The 21,933-nt window shown below is 38.2% G+C and overlaps 1 protein-coding gene across 3 annotated transcripts in view; it reads right to left on the bottom strand.

Annotated features, from left to right (window-relative positions):
* The window catches only part of COL24A1 (collagen type XXIV alpha 1 chain), a 127,475-nt gene that overhangs the window by 9,058 nt on the left and 96,484 nt on the right, over nucleotides 1–21,933 (bottom strand). For all 3 annotated transcript variants that reach the window (XR_004241841.1, XM_032118331.1, XM_032118332.1), the window contains exons 34-53: nucleotides 21,614–21,667; nucleotides 21,343–21,396; nucleotides 20,032–20,085; nucleotides 19,360–19,467; nucleotides 17,782–17,835; nucleotides 17,199–17,306; nucleotides 16,240–16,293; nucleotides 15,402–15,455; nucleotides 14,049–14,105; nucleotides 13,098–13,151; nucleotides 12,024–12,077; nucleotides 11,864–11,917; nucleotides 9,690–9,743; nucleotides 7,954–8,061; nucleotides 6,076–6,183; nucleotides 4,499–4,606; nucleotides 4,358–4,411; nucleotides 4,003–4,065; nucleotides 2,805–2,858; nucleotides 1,219–1,254 (exon numbers count right to left, since the gene is read on the bottom strand). Coding sequence is in view for 2 of the 3 variants with exons in the window: in XM_032118331.1 (XP_031974222.1) it covers nucleotides 1,219–1,254; nucleotides 2,805–2,858; nucleotides 4,003–4,065; nucleotides 4,358–4,411; nucleotides 4,499–4,606; nucleotides 6,076–6,183; nucleotides 7,954–8,061; nucleotides 9,690–9,743; nucleotides 11,864–11,917; nucleotides 12,024–12,077; nucleotides 13,098–13,151; nucleotides 14,049–14,105; nucleotides 15,402–15,455; nucleotides 16,240–16,293; nucleotides 17,199–17,306; nucleotides 17,782–17,835; nucleotides 19,360–19,467; nucleotides 20,032–20,085; nucleotides 21,343–21,396; nucleotides 21,614–21,667 (1,344 nt within the window). In the remaining variant the exon portion in view is untranslated. The remainder of the gene's footprint in view (nucleotides 1–1,218; nucleotides 1,255–2,804; nucleotides 2,859–4,002; nucleotides 4,066–4,357; nucleotides 4,412–4,498; nucleotides 4,607–6,075; nucleotides 6,184–7,953; nucleotides 8,062–9,689; nucleotides 9,744–11,863; nucleotides 11,918–12,023; nucleotides 12,078–13,097; nucleotides 13,152–14,048; nucleotides 14,106–15,401; nucleotides 15,456–16,239; nucleotides 16,294–17,198; nucleotides 17,307–17,781; nucleotides 17,836–19,359; nucleotides 19,468–20,031; nucleotides 20,086–21,342; nucleotides 21,397–21,613; nucleotides 21,668–21,933) is intronic.

Genomic DNA, 21,933 nt, shown 5'->3' with positions numbered 1-21,933 from the left:
CTGTATATGATTTAAAATTAAACATTCTTCTGAAGGCAGCCTTACTAGATTAACTCATCTCGATGAATTCAATAACTTTTTTAGGAAATAACTTCTTAAACATCAGCACCAATAATGGAAACAGATGTTTCTTTTTCACTATTTTGGATGTTTTTTAAGGATTATTTTTGGATTTTTTTTAAGTGTCAGCATTTTTAGCTCTATGCTGTCATAACAATTCTTATGAACAAACAGTAGAAAAAGACAGCTAAGATGGATAACAGCAGCACAAATTGAGGAACCAGTTTTCCTCTTATTCTGAGACAGCAATTGCCTCAAGAGCATTGGAATCAAAGAGGAGAGTTCTCCAAGACACAGACAAGAAGCTTCATTCCAAGCTTTAATTCTTTAAGATGTTTTGAATATTTCAGATTTTTCAAAACTTTTAAAAGGCAGTTTGATTTAATTTTTTGGAGGTGGCGGCTAAAAGCAAAATACAATAAGTGAAACTGATTAATTTTAAGTGTGATGGCAGGGTAGAGAGAAACAGGAACAAGATCACATCTTCTAATTACTGGAAAAGGAGCTAATACGTCTGTCATGGAAGGTAATATCATTGTTATCAACTTTGTGCTCATGTTTGCTGTAAATATGATAACTTAATGACTTTTCACATAGCCATAATGAATTTGAGACTTTACTGGCTCTAACACAAATTTAAAATTAAATCCAGCATTCATGAATGTACAATGACTCTTGCTGAAAAATGAAAGACAGCAAATTCATAACTTATCAGTGCTGCCCATGGTTCCTGTGGTTGGAATACATTTCAGGGGCACCCACCCGCAGGTCTAGGCTTCTCCTGAGCTTGTCCCTCTCTAGACAAGGAGATACAGATCTATGAACATGTGCATGCTGTGAGGCACTACATCTTTGACAACAAATGTGACACAAGATTTTCCTTTTAGATCTGAACATGGACAGATTTGGAGTATGTGACTGCTATATGACCAGGGGCCATACAGCCCAGCATCTCACACCCACTGGGCGTATCTACATAAGTCAACTTGAACAAGAAAAGCTCAGATTTCTAATATAGGCTACCAGCTTTCTTGGCCAGTGTGCTCCACAAGCACAACACAACTGCCTGGCATTCAGAGCACGCATGAGTACATTCAGTGTAACACAGGAATAGATTTTACACAGCCAAAGGAAAGCACAAAAGTTGTTTCATCTTACCATTTCACCCCTCATGCCCTTCTCACCTCTCGGTCCCTGTAAGAAAGAGCAGCTGTTATTCTGATATACTTTCTAGTTGCCTAGGACTGAGATAAGCAGATTGATATCCATGAGAATTATACTGCTCACATGAGAAGTCCAATCTCATCTGTGGAAGTATTTACAGCTCTGGGGGTTTAATTTTCCTGTACTAGTAGAAAATGAAATTACTTGAAAACATCTTGTGATTCCTTGTGGAAAGCTGTATTCTTCAGCTTGCAAACATGTTTTCTTTCAGTAATTCTAACTGTGTTGTCCCTGTCAATCACCTGTGTTCTCCACAATTTCATCCACATTCAACACATCAGTGCTACACCATCTTTAGAGAACAAAACTCAGTACTCTTCATCAATGAAGAAATCCATTCACCACATATATGTTTTTATGATGTTATTAGTTCTAGTCTCATAATCAGATTAGACACTATTTTTCTATCCCTATTTTTGACTAGTTTTACACTTAAATTGTGTTCCCAAGCACGGCAACAATCTTACAATTCTTCTCTGGAAAAGTTGTGCATCTTGATGGCTGCATTTCATAACACGTAGAAGTAATCTTCAACTAAAATGCTTTCTTGATGATGGCAAACTCTTGCATTCAGTATGAAGTCTATTAAAAGCCTTCATACAAGTACACACAACTGTAAAGTTTTCTTCCTCAGTGCAATTGAAAAGAATGGAGCAAGACAAAGTACTGATTTTTCCAACAAGTGGAAAGAATTATAGAATTCTTTCTATTTCACTTGTAAATATTTGCATTTATTACTTATATTTTATGTTTGTTATTGTTATGATTATTTTGATTTGTAGACATTCTCATTCACTCCAAGTCTAGTTGATCAGGCAGAGGAACCTTCATGGTACAAAGGGCTCCTAAAACTGCCTTACATGGTTGGGTGGTCTGGAGACATGAGCCATGGGGTTCTCTTGCAAAACAAATCTGGCTCTGGCACCATGAGTGTCACAAGAGAGGGAAACAGGGATGAGGACAGAGCTCTCCCAGTGCAGAGAACCTGGGGTGCATTGAAAGTTGTCAGAAAGACCAAGATGATGTTTGAGCTGTAACAGGAACCTCGTCAGCACCTGGAACAGCCTTGCAAGGGCTCATGGGCACTCCCAGAGTGTCTGGAGGGGCACTCTGGACAGTTCAACCCACAACAAATAAAAAATAAACTATATTGAAACTGTGGATACTCTCTAGATATATCTCAGACCAAAGGCTGAGAAAGAATATCCAGATGGTGATTACTATGTGCTGTTTTACATGTAGACTTGCCCACTGCCCCTGTAGACATGCCCTCTGCATACTGTACTTAGCCAGAAAGCCATTGCAATTACTTTTGTGTCACTGTTTTTTGTCATGTTTTTCTTGTTTGTATTACAGATGCTGGAGTCACATGCATTAACTTTCCAGCATGATATAACAAGGAAAGTCCTGCTAGTTGCTATTTGTAAACAAAAATAAGAACATTGCTAGTTTGAAAACAAGATGATTAAACAAAAGGGTAATGAAATAACTAAATTGTGCAAGAGTGAAGGGAAACTTACAGGCCTGCCAGTTGGGCCTGCTATGCCTTCTTGACCAACAGGGCCAATATATCCCTGTAAACAAGCAAAGAATTTATTAGTTCACCATGTTTCCAAAATGAAGAAAATCCTCATGACATGTCCTGGTTTAAAGTTGCTCAGCACACAGACCTGTCAAATATCCAAAAGATCATGGTGATACTCTCTAAATATTGAGTGCACATTGCAACAAAATCAGTAAGGTAAGTATTTAAATAATTTGTAATAGTTGTGCTTGGACAGCCCCCACACATTCTTTAATGTGAAAACTGATGCACTAAAAACAGTGGAAACTTAAGCACTCTGATTACAAAAGACCACATATTTATTGAGCTACAACCAACTATATCTTGAGCTATATTACTGCCCACAAGTACTCTTGTAAGGCTGCCAGTAAATGCTGCTAAAACGTCACTTCTCTGTTCCATTTCTCCTAGAGCAAACTGCTCGTGTGCAGTGTTTATCTTGTGTAGGAATGTTTAGAAAAATAAAGTAGCTATTAGAGCAGTCCCCTAAAGCTGCTGCTTTGCATCTGGTTAACTGAACAAATTCAGTTCTGTGAAGGCAAAGGCGGCAGTGAGAGAACATGCTGTAGTAGGCCTTCCATGCTTCAACCTTTCACACTTGATGCCATAAGCTGGATGCACAAAATATTAAAGACGTTTGCACATTTTTTGGTGAGTAGCAAAGCAGAATGTCATGAAGAATGAGCAAATGAAGGTTAGGAGCATTTTAGACAAGAAGAAAATGTTCATTAAAAAAAGACTACCTATTAATCAATAATGCCTGAGCACCACTGTGTCTTACTGCAGGCAAAGTTTGATCCCTATTTTCTTTTGCTGTAGAACACAGTTACACAATCAGCAGTTTTGCCAGTAAGAAGAATGTTCAACCCCGAAAGGAAAAGAAATACAAGGTCATAAGATTACAGTAGGAGATCCGCACTTAGTCAGCAGAGCTTGCTTTTTTCTTTCAAGATTAAGGGCCCAGCTCTGTTTGTGTGTCTGTTAGCATGGTGTAACCAGAGCAGTATTGCAGTACAAGCAAAGGGCATCTGGACAGAAAGGTTTAGTTAGAGGGTTCTGGCCTTGTTAATAAGAAAAAAAGAGATTCCCTAAGTTAAAAACATGTGCCACTTGCAAACCATCCTAACAATCACTTCATGGAGTGAAACACTTACAACTTGGCCTGTTGGACCTTTTGGGCCCAGAATTCCAACTAAGCCAATGTCCCCTGCAGGACCCTGAAAATGCAAAGGAACAGTTTAATCAAACATGAACATTAGCTATCCACTTGTTTCAAATTCCTGTAATGAGTGAAAGTAAGATAATTTCTAAGAGCAGTAACAGTGAAAATACCAAGCACTGACCCAGAATGTTTGTCCTTAAGACACTGAGTACACAGTTTTCCTACCATGTTCCAACAGTTCAGAGATATTTTGAACAAATTAGTTTAAAGCTGATTAATTTTATGCTTTCATAATGTTCTCACTCTGTAAATAGCTTACAGTCTAAGAGAAAAGAACGAGCACATACTTTTGGACCTGGGAATCCTTGAAACCCCATTAAACCTTGATCTCCATCTTCTCCCTGTAATAGGAGCAGGAATCCTTACTATTAGTTCATGTTGCCAATTCTTGGACTACTTGTTTTGCATCAACCACAGTGGTTACATACAGTCTGTCCTTTCAGTCCAGCGTCTCCTGCTGGTCCTTGGTCACCTTGTGATCCTGGAAGGCCTCTTTTGCCTCTCTTTCCTGGATGACCTAGAAGCCCTCTCTCACCCTGTCAATAAGAAGAAAATATACCTTCTATTACAATTATGGAAGTTACAAATATAAATACAAGTTTCCTTTTAAATACAAGTCAGAAGTGTGGAACATGCTTTCTCTCTAAGAAATAGACTTATTCCATTCATTTCCCTCAGGAAAATAATTAAACATATACTAAAATGCAAACATGACTTGACTGCTCCTTGACTTGGAAACATAAAAACCATACATGTTGGATCAGTTCTAGTATGGTATCTCCCCGTGTAAGCAGTAAAATTCACAAAATGAAATAGAGAACAGACGGGTTAAAAGTAAATTCTAAAAATAATCCTCTGCTCAAGACACAGTGTACTTGTCAAACTCCCTGCTGTTATACTAAAAATCTACATTGATTCAAATGGAAACTAGACAAGTTCCTGCAAGACAAATCCTCTGAGGACTATCAAATACATAGAAGTCATGTCTAGCTCAGGAGATTACTGAGCTGCAATAAAGGCTGTGAATAAACAGGTTTCATGTTTTGTGCTTATACTCTTTCCCAGGTTTTACCTTTGTATTATTTGGCTTGAGTCAGTATGTGCTTTATTAATGCTTATTCTGTACTATATGTGGCAACAGTTTTCCCTCAACTCATCTATTCCTTGCCTTTTTCAGATTGCAGGCACTTCTGAGCAGGAACTACCTCCTACAGCTCATTGTCCAGGCAAAGGAGTAAAATTCAGAGTGGGAGCACTGGCAATAAACACTGCAAATAATGAATACAGTTTATACTAAAATATATTCATGAAAAGATAACAAAGACAGTATTTCCAGTTTCCAAGTAACTTAAGGTTTTAAAGAATGGCTTACCAATAAAATCTCACAAAGAAAATTAGTTTAGATAAAAATAATGATTTCAGAAAAAAAATTCTATTCTAAATAAAGAAAATTCTATTGTAAATGAAGAAAACCTGTAATGTTTCCATTGTTTGCTTGTTTTAAAACTGAAATGAGTCTAATTAATATGAGGATGTGCTAATATCAGGTACCTGGAACTGCCTGGAAAATGGAGCACACTCAGATTTCTTTCTGACAGGGCTGAACAAAAACAATTTAACTCCTGTGATAAATTTCAAGCCGGGGATTTAGGCTTGAGATTATGGTAATTCTCTGCTATTAGATCGCTTAGATACTTAAATCATCCCAACTGTTCTAGTAGCTACAGAAGTTTAGAAGTAAAAATCAGGAAACATCTGACCCTAAAGCTGGAATGAATAAATACCAAGTGTTTTGATGGCTTCTGGAGTTGGGAATAGCATTCAGATGGATGAGATCTCTATTTTCAATTTACAGTTTATAGAAATGAGGTAAACACCACTTGTAGTCTTACCTTTCAAATAAGACTTGCTGTCTGTTACTCACATGATTAACAGTAGCATGGTGGTTCCACAGCCACTAAATGCAGCATAACTGTACTAAAACAACAAGATCCCATGTATGTACCTTTAGTCCAGGTGCTCCCATGGGCCCTGGCATGCCTGGCAATCCCTTGGGACCTCGTGCTCCAGGATAACCTGCTAGACCTGGTAAGCCTGAGTTTCCTTTATTGCCCTTAACAAATTGAAAATAATGGTTACAAGCAGAATAGCCAAACGTTTCTTCGTTGTATGCTGAAACAGGCAAATAACATAAAATCAGTCAAAACTACTCAATGCTTTCTATATATATGGACACACACTGATAGTACATCAAAATATATAGAAAGACAATGATCAGCAGTATCATCTAGATTTCTGCTAATATTCCAAAAGTTAAAGGCTGAAAATAGTTTGAACTTCACAGTATTCATTTTTCAAGAAGAAGTAACTCCATGTGAAACAAAATGAGACTACCTTCCCAAAGAAATATTCAAAATTCTACATGTTTATTTATAAGGATCAGGCATACTGATAATACTAGTATGGCTGTATATACTCTGTAAAGATTCACACACAATAATCTTGCCATATGAAGAAAGATCAGAACATTTGTTATGAAAATGTACGAGAACATCAAGCTATCAATGAAAGCAGCTGTTTTAAATGAAAAATCATGGTTACTGAGTACATGGAGTTAAGTCACTTTTGACATGTTAAAAAATACAAAATGGAAGTTTGCTACCATACAAATGAATATTTCTGTGATGTAATGTAATAGAAATGCGTATATAAATCTTCCTTATTTCCTATGACATTCAGTTAAGCACTCATAGAAATAAAAGGGTTGTATAAAATATGATTTTTGTATTAAAAGTGATTTTTTTTTGGCTTTTGAATATGGTGCTGTGGCTTACAGATTGATGGACTGATAAACTTACATTGCAAAAGTTCTTTTCTTTTTGTTCATTGTAGCAAAAATCAGTTTTAAGCCTCCCTTTATTACAAATTGTAATGGGATAATGGAGTTGCCTTTACTATGATTGTATGAAATTTTCAGTGGAAAGGCAAAAATGTAAAAATTCTTTGGGGTAATTCTCCTAAATCCAGCTCCAAAGAATTTTAAGAACGTAGAAGAGGTTCATGACCGGAGACTGGAGAGGCTTGAGTAGGGTGCACCTGCCCCCTATGGGTAACTTGTTTAATTTCCTCTTCGTTCAACCAGATTGGAAATTTATATCTGAAACAGCAGTGCCTCGTCCGGCATCTTGATTAATTCCTAACACCAAATCTAACTTGGCAACCTTTTATAACAATTACTGGTCCATCTGAGTAGAACTACTGAGAAATACATACTTGAAATCAAAGTGATCAGACCTTCAGTGATGAGAACTACTCAAGGAATCTTCTCCCCCTCTCTGGAGGGACTAATTGAAGAGCTGTGTCACTGCTCCCAGAGGCAGCAGGTCACAACCTTGGGCCCACAGCAAAGAGCAGTCAGACAAAAACCCTGTTTCAAAGAATGCTCTTAGATATCTCAGATACCTAATACTCTTTTTAACTGGCTTTGGACAAAGCTTCAGAATTATTTAGGTAGAGAGGCATTGGTTACAAATACAAAAGGAAAATGTGGGATTATCTCAGACCCTGAGAGGAAACAGCGTCTTTTGGGATCCATGGCTCATTTTCAGGAACAGATTTGTGCAGCCTTTCTAAGTAATCACTTTCACCTAGCTGTAGTTACTACTGTCATATACCAACGAAACAGTTCTTCTCACAGCACACTTTCCTTATGCAAACTTTGTATCTTGGCTGGAATATCAGGAGCAAAAGAGAAGGAAAAAAAAAGTTGGTCTAATTTTCAAGATACTCAGGGAACTGAGAAAGGTCCCTTCTTTTTAAATATCTTAACCCTAGGAAATCTGTAATGCAAAATGACATAAAGGAAATGTGGAAAGTTACTTACCTTAGGGCCAGGCTCCCCTGACAGCCCAGTCTTGCCAGGGTTCCCAGGAATGCCTTCTGGTCCAGGGTACCCAAGTGCTCCTTTCTGCCCTGGTTGCCCTGGTTTTCCCTTGAAACAAATTCAAATCAAATATAGCACTGTTGGCTCTCTTCATCTTCACTCTCCCATAACTAGATTTCAGTCACAGTGTTTCCTAAACCCTACCTAACAACAGACCCAGTGATATGAATGAATACTCACAGAGGGAGCTCTGAGTTAGGATGTTTGCTTTAGAATTCTACTGGTTTAACCTTAGACTTGTTCTGTCATGGGATCTGAGCAACTTCAGCTGAAATCGTAAGACTGACCCTTTTGTGTGCCAGGTCTGGAAGATGCCTGTAAGTGTTGATTCTTACACTGAAGTGAGGAAAACCTTATAAAGTCATCTATTTATCCCTGAAAAAACCCAACCATATACCTTTTCAGCTTTTATTTACTAAATACTCAGTACTGGACTTCCACAAATTTGTACTGTTCAAATTTGAACATATCAAAAATACAAATTTACAATATGGCAAGTTTGTGTAACTGTTGCTATACTTGCATAAAAAGGCCTCATATCACATACAACGGAGGAACATTGATTTATTTCCTTACAATTATTTCCCTTTAGACTGAGATACACTATCTTAAAAGGCTTGGAGTTCTGCACTAATGTCTCTATAAATGCAATTTCTCAGAAATGTAAAATGTTCTAACTACAACACATTTTGTCTGAAAAATTATAGGTAACAACAGCCATATAGAATATAAGTGTGCCAAACTTCTGGTTGCTTAAGTATCTTGCATTTGGCATGTGCTTTGAAACTTCCTCAAGTTCTAGTTTTATTGTCTTCTCCTCACTTCTCTGCATGTCTTGCTTTCCTTGTTTTCTGTTGTCTGCTGAAAGATCCCTGTAGTCCTCCAAAAGAAAATGCCGAGTATTTACAAAGGACACACAGTTCCTTGTCTTCAAAAGCCTCCCCTTGCTCTCTGCCCAGCAGGTACAAGCCCTGTGCAACAGCTGCATTTCTCCAGTTACTAACAATGTTTTGATGTGAGGTAGTAAAAGTTATTTACAATATGTGCTTGTGTGGTATTATTTATTAGGGGACCAAAATAACCTTGATGCATTTTGTTCTTTGTTATGTTTACAGAACACCTACTGCTTCCTGCTCTGTTTTCTCCCTCAGGGAGAAGGGAATGCAAGTCAGCTCCTCTACAGTAACTCAAGAAAAAACATTAAAAATTTCAGCTCAGGGCAAGCAAGAGAAATAAATAAACCTCAAGGATACCACATGTATCCATCGCGGACAAATGGATCCAAGCTTCTGTAGGCTGCAGAGGATCAAAGAACTGATGAGGTCAGAAGCGAACACAAGTACAGTTCTGTGCAATATAATGTGATAACCTCCAAATGGACTCCAAAAATGACCTAATTAAATAACTTTACAAGTGGTAAGGCCCTTGTTGTTAGTTGCACGTAACTTCCATATGCTGAGTAACTGAATATATAATTCAGTACAATTTAACAAAATTTCGAAAATTTTTATTCAAAAATGACAGGGGTTCCTTTACACCTCCTGGATGATAATAAGATTCTTTAGAGTGAACACAAGACCTTCTGGTAACCCTGGCATGATTAAATTTTGGTTTTATTAGTTACTAGTTTCATTGTTTTATAATCTGAAGATAGATGGTAGAATTTTGTTACTTACAGGAATTCCAGGTTTGCCTGCCTGACCCGTCGGTCCTTTCTTCCCTGTGGGTCCCTAGAAGTTACAAATACTTGTGAACTGACAAATGTCTTAAACTCAGTCCCCTAAGAAGAGCTGAGGAATGTTGCTGTCTAGTATTTATGTTCACATTGCCTGGCTTTGGACCGGATTATTCACATTTCAGGAGACAGCAGAAAGCTTTTCAAGTAAAAGCAAATATATTTTTGGCAGAATTGTGTACGTTTTTCCCTTTTGTGAATCAGTTTTGAAAACTTTTTCAACAACAAGCATAAAATGTTTTTCATCATGAATCTGGCAATTTCTCCTGTATCAGCAACCCCTGTGTGAGGAAGTACACTTTTACAGCATTTTCTGTACTCTTCAAAAGGGAAGTCTTGAAAAGTAGGCAATGTAAATGCACTGAATGTCTGTGGAAGAGAATACTAGAAAATAACAGTGTCACATATCACAGATGTAAACATTCTTTTTTATCTAAGATCTACACAAAAGATAAAATTTACTTAAAACCAGACTTTTTTTCATCTTGACTGATCTAGAAATTGGTAGTCTTAGAAAACTGAGAGATACTGAGCAGATAACATTCTTGTAAAGTGGTTTAGTGACACAGGAGGTCAAGCACCAAGGAAGAAAAGCTCAGAATGGGTCAAAAGCTTCTCAGAGAATTTTGTTAAAGGATAGTCTCCACAGAATATAAAGATCTAGAGCATTAATTTTATCCTACCTCTAAAAGATGCAACCAGTGAAGAACAGGGACAAGAATAACACTTGTTAGCATAGAACAAGTAGAAAAAAGTTCCCAAGATTTTTCAGACTAATTATCTCAAACACTCCTCTTAAAGCAAAAGTTATGCTGTAACTACCATGTTGCAATATGACACAAAATGCAAAAAAGTGAAAAAGCTTGGGTCATTATAAGTGTAACTGTTGTATAATTAAGTAAACATGGAAAAAACCAGCAAAATTTTGTTTTATTGCTCAATTTAATGCCTTTTTTGTTAAGAATGGCATAAAAAAGTCCACCAGTCAGAACTAGAATGTGCATATTCAGATAACTTAATATTGTTTTCATTAAGATTTCTGGATGCACATAAAGTAAAGCCAGATGATTCAGCATTGCAGTTTATGGGATTAACTTTGCAAGGCTTGCTATAGCAGCACCAGTAATGCCACTGGAGTTAAGACTGCATGAATGTTTCCACTACTAACATTTTTGTGGAAACCTTTAAGCTCTTATGGGTTGCTCCATGCTGGATATTAGCTCCATATTTGTAAATGGCAGTATTAGTCTGAGGAGCATTTTCAAGACAAAGAAAACACTCTCCAAGAGGAATGGCTGATTTTGTCCCGTGATGTGATTGACAAAAACAATATATCCGAGTTCACAGCTAGAGTACATGCTGACAATGCCTCCACATCACGTTTCCTTACTGTTGCTCCTCAGTTCTAGTCTACTACAGATTCTTGTATTTACCTACAAAATTTTGAAACTCTAACAGAGTTGCTCTATGGAACTTCTCAGATAAAATAGCTCATTAAAATTGCAATGGTAATTGGTATTGTAAGAAATCTTTTAGCCTAAATCTTTTGAAATCTCAAAAGCCAATGACATTCAGCCCATGGGAGAATATAAACACTTTTGGCAATTTCCAACACATCACCAAGATGAACTAACATTTCTAAAGAGAAAGATTTTGACTTTGATCTTTGTCAGGACTTGCTCTGTCATTATTGCTCCAGTATTCTGTAGTAAATTCCTTATTTCCAGGTCTCTGAAAACTCAGTACAGTGCAGTACTAGGAGGCTTCATTTACAGATCAGAGAAGCAAAATCCCAGTTGCTTTCCAGAGCTACTTTCCCACAAGAAACTCCATTTTAGGGGATAATTGAATATCACTCAAACATTTCCAAAAGAGCCTCTCTTAATGCTTTATATCACTGCAAAGTAAAACTACTTACCTATCAAATAACACACATTTACTAACCAAGATAATTATATTTTTTAATTTTTTTTTTTGTTGTTCCTGCAGGTATGAAAAGGGAGCTCAAACACTCAGTTTTAACCATATGGAACAGTTTCCCAAGGATAGTCAGTGAACAATAAAACCCTACAAATTCCAATTAAGTGCAGTTTTGTTTCACTTTTTTCTACTTACTTCTGAGCCCCTTTCTCCTTTTGGTCCTTGCTCTCCCAATTCACCCAGCTCTCCCTTTGAAAAGAACATACATTAAATAAATGAAAAGAGTCATTTGAATGCAGACGGAAACAGATTTTCAACAGTCAATAGAGAAATCTCACTTGTCTGAAACACTTACTGGAGGCCCCTGCTGTCCAATAGGTCCTCTGAGCCCTGGAAGACCTATATGACCCTGGGAAGGAGAAAATATAACATATTGCTATACAGGTAACTCAGGCTGGCATGCTCAGTGAGCTACAGACTTCCTTGTAAAGCCCATCTTGGGAGGTGCCAGGTGGGCACAGATTCACTGACGCGACCTAGATAAAGTATGGTCAGATCTCCAGGATCAAACCCTGTGGAGATTTTATTCTTTACGTTCTCTACTCCAAGCTGCAAGTGGGAATTACATATTGTTTAAACATTTCTGCGCTTCTGTAAGCACAGATTTGGTTCATTCATTTATTCCTATGTCTATCTGTATTACTATGTAACTTGGATATTCCATGTCAAGGACCGTCTCTCTTGTATTTCAGCAAACTGCACCAGTGATAAGCATCAGTTACCATCCAATTTTCATGTGCTGAAAGACTGAATATAACTCATTAATAATTTTTAGGATTAGATTTACAATAAGTAGTGCTTAAATGTCAGAGAAAAATATTAACTACTACAGTATTACAGAAACATGGAACTGTTTAGGTTGAAAGCGACTTTTTGAGATCTATGGAACCCTCTTTCTCCAGCAAGGCCAGCTAGAAAAAATTGTCCAGGACCATGTCTAGTCAAGTTTTCAGTATATCCACAGATGGAGACTCCACAACCTCTCTGGGCAGCCTGCTCTGGTGCTCAGTCATCCTCACAGTAAAAAAAAGCCATTTCAAAAGGAATTTCATGTGTTTCAGTTTTTGCCCTTTGCCTCCTGTCCTGTCACTGGACACTATGGAAACAAGTCTGGCTACTGCATCTTAATCTCCTCCCATCAGGTATTTATGCACACTAAGGTCACTGGAGTCTTCTCCAGCTGAGGAGTTGCAGCTCCCATGTCCCCATATGAAAGATGCTCCAATGTGTTACAAGAGTGCAGCAGTGCAGTGAGGCTCCAGCACGTGCATCTCTGCACACTTGTGAGGGAAGATGGCGCTTCTGCTGCATTACTCCACATGTAGGCATGGCATGCCATGTTCAAAGACTAAAACCCAAGAGGTATTACCTTGTAACCCTCATCTCCAGGTTCTCCTCTATCTCCACGTTCACCAATTTGACCCTAGAGAGCAAACCAAAGAGCAAAATGTAACAGCTGAACTGAATATAATGCTGCAGTGAAGTATGAACAGAAAGCTGGGATTTCTCTCAAGACAAACTGAGAGGGAACTGAGGAATACAGACATAAAGGTTAGCTTGGCTAAAGGAATAAACATGGGTTTTTTCTAAACAGAATGCATTGCAGTCAGACACAGTCTAAAATTTTTTGTAACTGAAGACTAAAAGAAGCTAAAAGATAAATCTTACATGGGGCTTAATGAAACAGGATGGAGGATTGACCTCAGAGGAACTTCTCCAGATTTATACTTACGTATATAAATAAATATATATTAATTTAAAATCCAAATGGATAAATGAAGTGACTCTGGTTTCAAGACATGCAAGGAAAACTCTCTTATGGCCTCTGTAAGATAGCACACTAAAAATTGGATTCTTTTCTGGAATGACGTGCTGTACCCAAAATTTGCTTTAATTTTGAAGTTTGTCCTAATAATTTTGACAGGTTCATAAATGCTGCAGAGACACACTCCACGTATGAATTCAGTACAAAAATGGTTACAAAATGCAGCTCTCTAAATCAGCTGAATTAGTGTGCAGTGATAACAAAATAAGTGAAAACATATTTTTGGTTAGTAAAGCAATTAAGTATAATTCTTTTCTTAAAATGCTGATCTAAACACAGACTAATGGCATTAGTGTATTTAAATAGAGGGCACAGATGTTTAAGCAGGAAAGGGCACACAGCAGCATTTTCAGAGAGAGATTACTCATTAAGGGAGGATAATTCTATGGTTTTTTTACTGACTCCTGAGACAATGATAAAAAGCTTCAGAACTAAATGCATTGGCTCTTGTCTTGAGATGCACTAATGTAATTTTTTTGAGAAAGAAAGACCTACTGGTTCACCTATGGGCCCAGGTGGTCCAAGGACTGTATTATCTTCGCCTGGGTAACCCTAAACCAAAGATAAATATTTTAAAATGTTAACTTGGAAGTTCAACCTCATCTACCATGCGCACAAGTTCAAATGCTAATGAAAAGCAGAGAACACATTGTATAGATGCTAAAAGTGAATATTATGCTTATGGTTTTAATATAATGGATTCGGTAACTCCATTTTAACATTCACCTAAATGTCCTAAAGACATTTAGGACTAAAAAAACCTAAATATTTGCTCTATTCTCAAAGGCAGCTATAAGAAAAAAAAGGATTATTTGAACAATTTCCATGTAATCATGTTTTTATTTAATGAAAAAAAGGATAAACAGGATATTTGACAAGGGGAAAAAAAGAAAACTTCTTCCACTATTTTGAGAAATACATTTAACATAAAGAAAAACAAGTGTACAGAAGACTCCAACATTAAGCCTGAAATCTATTAAAATTTAAATACGAAATAACTGCCATCCAAGTTAATAAACAAAAAATTATCTATTCCAGATGATACCTAGCAATAGCAATGCAAAGAGAATCACATTTTTAAATATGATTAAGGACTTTTAAAGTGCATCAAAGTGCTTTTTCAGAAGTGACCAAGAAACCTAGACACTTAGTTCCCAACAAATTAGTTTTCAGTTATTGTTTCTTATTTCATACAAAACCTGTTTATAACATCAAGCACTAAATGTCTATTCACAGAATTTATTGCATAACTTGCTCTAGTTTGTATTTCTCTGTCAAGAGCAACTCCAATCTAATCTTTGTGAAGTGAATCCATGTACCTGCCTTCTTGGGGTCACACGGATTTCAGCATACAAATCTGTTTTCAGGATTTGAGACTTGAGAGAACAACAGTAAATTTGACACTAAAATAGCAGTACTGAGGCCACATCCTGTCCCTAACATTTTATATTAACCACAGACATTTGTCCATTCTAGTTGGACTTTCAGGCAAATCTGTGGGTGTACTAACAGACTCAGAGTTAAGTAAATATTTAGCTGGTTCTGCACTGATTATTTTTGTCAGCAGTGCTCTCTAAGGGCAGTGGTGCTATCTGATACAATAGACTGTGTTCTGTACAGTGGGTACCTTGTGTTTTAAAACCACAAACATTTTAATGGTATAATTTGGGACTCCATCTCTGAATGACCCTTTTCCTCACTTTGCATTTCTTTTCATAGTCTCTGACAATACTAACAAATACTGCAAATGGTGGCTTTTGCTGCTTGCTGTGGGAAACAGTAGGTGTGCAGTTACATTTCCTCCCTTTATAATTTCACAAAACAGGACAGTAAAATGCATGTTCATACCTTTTCTCCTTTGGGGCCTGGGGGCCCTGAGGGCCCTGGAGGACCCTGGTGACCCTGAAGAAGCAAACCAAACACAAATTATTTTAAAACAAATAAAGAAAGAAATAATTACAAACTTTCTTTTAGCTACTAACTACATTTTTTTTCTGCTGGCTAATTATTCTAAATCACGTTATGACAGCAAAATCAATGGCAGAAAATGGACTGTGCGCAGGAAAACCTCTGTGCACATTGGGAAACTACAGATTCTGGCAGGGTTTAAGGCAGGTGATTGGAGCTGGGCTGGTTCTTGCTTGAGGGTTAGGGTCACTGATGGGTGTTTGTGTTTGGAAAAGAGACTGGACAGTCTGCTCTGTAAGAGGATTACTCAATCCATCTATGACGATTTTCACAGCTATTTTTCAGTAAAAGCTACAATATCTTTATGTCCTTCAACTAACTTCATTCAATCAGTTTCTGTTACTGAAATGAAAATTGCATGGCCAGACAGTAAGCAGAGGTGGTGGTGTTTGCTGAACTTTCTTTATATATATACCTGTAGTAGTTTTATAAGAACTTTACTCAGAAGGGGTGAGCCACATTGGATAAACAAGGGTTTAAAGTTTGTGGTAAAACCCCCCTGCTAGTGAAAACACACAAAAACCTCACAAAAACCAGCCATCCTTGCTTAAGGCTAACATTTCTGAATAGGCAAACATGCTGTATAAACATATGTGAGTATCTGGCTTTCCTGAAAATGTTTGTGTAGTCTAGATACAGATCCCTAAGATATTCGAAATTAGAGTACCACAGACTTACTTTGGGACATACGTGTACCTGAATTCAGTAAAAAACGTACCCCATAACCTGGAATTCCTGGCTCTCCTTCAGGTCCCATTCCTCCTAGGTGTCCCTGTTAAATGCAGTTATCAGTGAGAGAAAAAAAGAGCTCCTTTGTAAAGTGCTACAACAATGACTACTTTATAAAGTAAGCACATGAAAAATCTTGAAATACTGACACTTGACACCACAGACAACTTTCTTGTAGGTCCTACTTAATTTATTAAAGAATACTGGGCTTTTCATTCTTCTGTGGAAAAAATGGTCAACGTTTTCAGTCCTAACCTTATAGTCTTTGTGCATAATTAAGATCTAAAGGATCTCAGTTTTGAGGGCTGTGGAAGAACTAAGTGCTAGTGTGCCAAGAGAAGTGGAGGGTGGGCATCACCTTAGAAAGCTGAGTCCTTCTCTTGAAAATATTGGCAATTAGATAGTAAACTTTGCTTCTGTTATTTCCTGTGTTCAGGAACACACTGCTGCATTCAGTGGCCACAGGATTGGACTGAGACAGGACTGACACTCCCCTCTCTAGTGGGGAGTCTGAATGCTTCAGTGCATGTGCCACACAGTATGGAGCAAGTTTGGGGAGCTTACTATGAAAGGAGCTAAAAGTTAATGGAACAGACTTAATTCAGTTAACTTTGGTTAAGATTCCTCTTCGATAGGAATAGTAGTCTTCATCTGAAGTGCTTTGTTTCAGCCATAGCTAAGGCTTATTGTATGTGTTAGTAAACCCCTTGATTTTTGTTCTTGGAACTGGAAAGGTTTATAAACACCCATAGCAGTGAGGTTATATGTGGAGTGTGGGACATTCCATGGTGTGCTCTGCCATCCCACTCCCCTAATTGTCAGATGACCAAAAGTGTGAGAGGGCTCCTTCTGGATGCATGCCCCAGGCTTCTGTCTGGAAAGGTGAACAGGTCTCATTCTGATGCTGAAACACCTCCAAGCTCTTAATTAAGCATGTTTTCTACTAACCACAGGACCTCGAGTTCCTCTTGCACCTTTGGGACCAATTTTTCCAGGTTGGCCAGAATCACCAGCAGGTCCGGCTTCTCCTGGAGGGCCAAGCTGCCCCTTTTCCCCCTGTTGATGTTATTGTATTAAAAATAATAAGAGACGGACACTGAGTTTCAAAATGCAGTTTATGCTTAATCAAAATGTGTAACAGCATTATTTAATAGGTATGACATTTACTGTATGTCATTTCCTGTCGATACTAGAATGTCTGAGCCCAGAACTCTGCAGTATAAAATAGTCTCTGCTAAAGTCTTCCTATTATTTTTTTTTGTTTTCTTTTAGCCAAAGCTTAATGTTTTTTAATAGAACTAGAAACTGTCCTGAGTTGCAAAAGTACATCCTGATACAAATTTAAATTTCTTTATTTCTTGAATGTTACGGTTTGCAGAATTATGACAATTCTAATTGCTATGGCTAACAAGAAAAAAATTGGCTTGAAGCATGACACAAAACAGGGATAGCTCTGGTCCAGTGGAATTTCGTAATGTAAATTTGAGTCTCAGATAAAAGGAAGGGAACTGGGGAAGATGAAAAATACTACCTTCTTTCCTAAACGGCCCCTCTGACCTGGATTTCCTGGTGTTCCTTCAGGGCCCTATAGATTTATTAGAGAGAGAAAAAGAAATGATTGAGAAAGGCCTGGAAACATGTTTAACCTCTGCTCCAAGCTGCATAACTAAGTAGGCTTTTGTAAAGCAGAGAGGTGGGAGGAAAAATGTCATTATCTGTGGCTGTACGCAAGTTAGAAGGACTGTTTCTAGTTATAGCAGAAACAAGCGGGCAAGCATCAGGGATTATTTATCAAAGTAGTGAAAATGCACTGAAAATAGGGGAGAAACAAAACCAATAAATCTTATCCACACAGAATGTATTACTTAACAGATTTGTGAAGCTTATTTGTTGCTGTGTAAGCTACTTTTTAAGGAAAATGTAATATTAGTCTCACCCCCAATGAAACACTCAGACAAGTGGCTATAGGAGACTGATTTCCATGTTTAGACTAGGATGTTGTGATCTGTCTGCATCTCTAGAAGGAGGTCAAACCAAAATTGTGATGTGAACACTCCCAGATGCCAGGGAGGATGAAGGGAGAAGAAGGCAGCTCTGCAGCTGCCTTTGGAACGTGTAGAACAGAAAAGTGAAAAATCCCTCCCTAACCACATCCTCCCAAAAATTGAATTGCCAGACCTGCCTGTCTCACTGAGGCACAGAAGCACTGCTAATGTTGTTTATTGTACACAAGTATAATTACATCCAGTGTATATATGCCAGGATTGAGCTGTTTTACAATAATTTCAACGCTTGAAACTTTCAATCTTCCCCAGAACTGCCAATTTCAAACAGACAGTGAGAGGAAAAAGAAACAAAACTGCAGCACACTAAGGGTGCCAACAACTAAAAGAACACTTTTTTCTTTCACTAGGAAAGTAGTTCACTGTGAAGAACCCAGGACTAAAGACAGCAAAATGTAACACGGATGCTTAGAGGACAGAGTGGACAGTGCTCACAGCTGTGAACAGCTGGCGCTCCAACTAATGTTTTGTCGGACCCCACCATCACGTAAGAACTACACAGAAGGCAGCCAGAGGACTGCAAATGAGAAAATGATTTTTGGTAAGGGAAGCTGGTCTGACTTAAGGCTACAATACTTGCTTTGGAAACTGTGCTCCAAAATACTAGTTCTCATGACGAAGTTGCGTACAACTTCATAGCTGGATTTTAGATGCTAGGAGTGGTGTCAGAACGAATAGGCAAACTGATCTAACCATGTTGATGGCGAAGTCTAATGCTTGTCTACTATTTGATCTGTATATGGTTGCTGCCATATTGTTTGGAGAAGAGAGATCTGAAGTGAGAGGCTCCAGGGTGTGTGGTTTGTGTGTCCGGATGACAAGTGATGAGGAATCCCTATTTGAAAAGAGGTCACATATTTAAGATAGGAAAAGCATTTGTCTCCTCTTTCTACCAATCCGGAACCACATCTAAAGCGTACTTAAGTATGGTCATCTCGAATGACAAAGAAAATCAGAAAAATCAAAAATAGAAGAAGAAGGAAACATTAAATTTGCTTACTAAAGGCAAATGAGCAAAAATTCCATTTCAACCTGAAAACACTTACAGGAATGCCCACTATGCCAGGTTCACCAGGAGGCCCAGAAATTCCTGGTAATCCCATCTCTCCTTTTTCACCGCCTTCTCCAACAAGTCCCTGGTCTCCAGGGTCTCCCTAAAACATATTAAAAAAAAAAAAAGCTTAGTCAACCTGCTGCTACAGAATTACTTGTTCATAAGAAAAGGGAATTCTGAATCTCTGAGAATCTTAGCAGTCAAATTCAGATCAGGCTCTAAGTTAGGGTAAAACCCTTTCTATCTCATTCATACACTCCTATAGCCACATTTTGCCTCATCCATCACCAAATATATGAAGTTGTTCTCTCTGACATCCCCTGTCCTGGCACCTGCCATAGTGCCTGGCACAGCACTGATCCAATTCAGGGAGCAGAGCAGCCTTGGGCTTGCTTTCTCCAGCACTCTAGTCGCCATAGGCAAAAGCTGTACTCATGTCTCCAGCTGGGTTTTCTTTGTCAAGCCATTCAGCTTTGCAGCCCTTGCAAGGTAGATATGGACATAAAAGGTACAGGAAAGCCTGTACTTTACAGGACCTCCTATGTTAAAATTAAGTGCACTCAACTGGGCTCTGTTGATCTGGTTTTGACCTAGGATAAAAGAGGAGATCTAGGTCCTTAAGCTAATATGAGTATTTTACATCTGCTACAGAAACTTGATGTACCTTTGGGCCATCTTTTCCTTGAACACCATCTTCTCCTGGAGGCCCTGGTTCACCCTTATAGAAAGAAACAGTTGAAAACAACGTTATTGCCTAAATTTCTTGACATAGAGGTATTGTCTTGGAAGAACTCATAATAGTTTTATACATGCTTATTATCTTTTGGACAACTACTTTTTTGCTGTTACAGTTGATTTATCTTCAGTGTCACAGCCCATGAATATCCAAATATAAAAGATGATCAGCATTAGAAAAATGAGGCAATACTATGTCCATATAACACTGGAGATTTAGACAGTAGCAGTGAGATTTTGTTTAGTTTCAGAGTATATAACATGCAATTACAGTAAACGCAAAAATAAACCTATTCTGTCCTGAATCTTCCATGTTTATGTGGATAGCTACTATATTGGTATATTTACAGATTTACTGTAAGGCCACGAAAAACTCAGCCTTTACCATCAGAAATATTTCAATGTTATAATCATGGAACCACACAGAATCATCAAGGTTGACAGAAAGCTCCAACCATCAGCCCAACACCACCATAATCATATTCCCAAGTGCCACACCCAGATGCCTCGCAAACACTTCAAGAGACAATGACTCTACCACTTCCCATGGCAATATACTTCAATGCCTAACCACTCTTTCAGTAAAAATTTCATTTCTTATATCCAATCTAAACCTCTCCTGGTACAGCTTAAGGCCCTTCATTCTACCACTTGTTAGCTTGCAGAAGAGACTGACCCCCATCTCACTACAGCCTCCTTTCAGGTAGTTGTAGAGAACAATGGGCCTCCTTTTCTTCAGGCTGAACAGCCCATGCTCCCTCAACTGCTTCTCATAAAACTTTTACTTCACCAGCAGCGTTTCCCTTCTCTGGACATGCTCCAGCACATCAATGTCCTCTTTGAAATGAGACCCAGAACTGGACACAAAGCTCAAGGTGCAGCTCAACCAGTGCTAAATACAGGGAAAAATTCACTGCCCTGGTCTTGCTGGCCACAATTTTTCTGACACAGACCAGGATACCATTGGCCTTCTTGGCCACCTGGGCACATGCTGGCTCATGTTCAGACACCGTTGACCAGCACCCCCAAGGCCCTTTCTGCAGAGCAGCTCTCAAGCCACTCTTCCTCCATCAATACTCTTTCTAACTTGCCACAGTATTACACTGTTTTATTTTCTTTAAAAAAAGAGGTTATCAGAAAATAGCTTCTTATTGAATTCTTCTGATAAATCAAGACTTCTCGACCTGTACTTCATAAAATACTTTTCTGTTGTAGAAGAAGGCTTGTGTCCATAGCTTACCCTTAAACCTTGGTCACCTGGTTCTCCAGCCTTCCCAGCAGGTCCAATGTCTCCCTGGGATGTCACAAGGAAAATAATTGGATTTTAAAGGACAATATTTGTAACAATAACAGGGTTTATAGCTGATGTAGTCATCATGACAATAACAGTATTTCTTAATGGTCCATTTCCTGTATCACTGTCTACTTGGCTAACAAATCAGATCTCTCTGATTTGCTTTTATGAAAATTTGAAAATTTAAACGGCATAAGAGAATAATTTCAACATTTACCTTTGTGCCTGGTTCCCCCTGCAGACCAGGTTCTCCTTCAGGGCCAGGAGGTCCCTGCATGGTACAAGAGCTATTATTACATGATCACTAGTAATAATTTTGCAACAACTAAATAATACACCCAAAATTGAAGCGGAAGAATGACATGACACGCTGGGAAAGATGAAGGTCTGAAAAATCAATCAAGACAACACTGTTCTTTGTTCTTTCTAGAGCCAAACAGAAAAGAAAGGAGGGTATAGAAGGAGTTCAGGAAATACACTGTGGGTCAGGAACATACTGAAGACTCAGCAGTACCACTAAGCCTGTACCTTTCACCA

This window comes from Corvus moneduloides, chromosome 9 (assembly GCF_009650955.1).
Source record: "Corvus moneduloides isolate bCorMon1 chromosome 9, bCorMon1.pri, whole genome shotgun sequence".
Taxonomy (NCBI): domain Eukaryota; kingdom Metazoa; phylum Chordata; class Aves; order Passeriformes; family Corvidae; genus Corvus; species Corvus moneduloides.
This window is presented reverse-complemented; position numbering and strand designations above follow the sequence as displayed.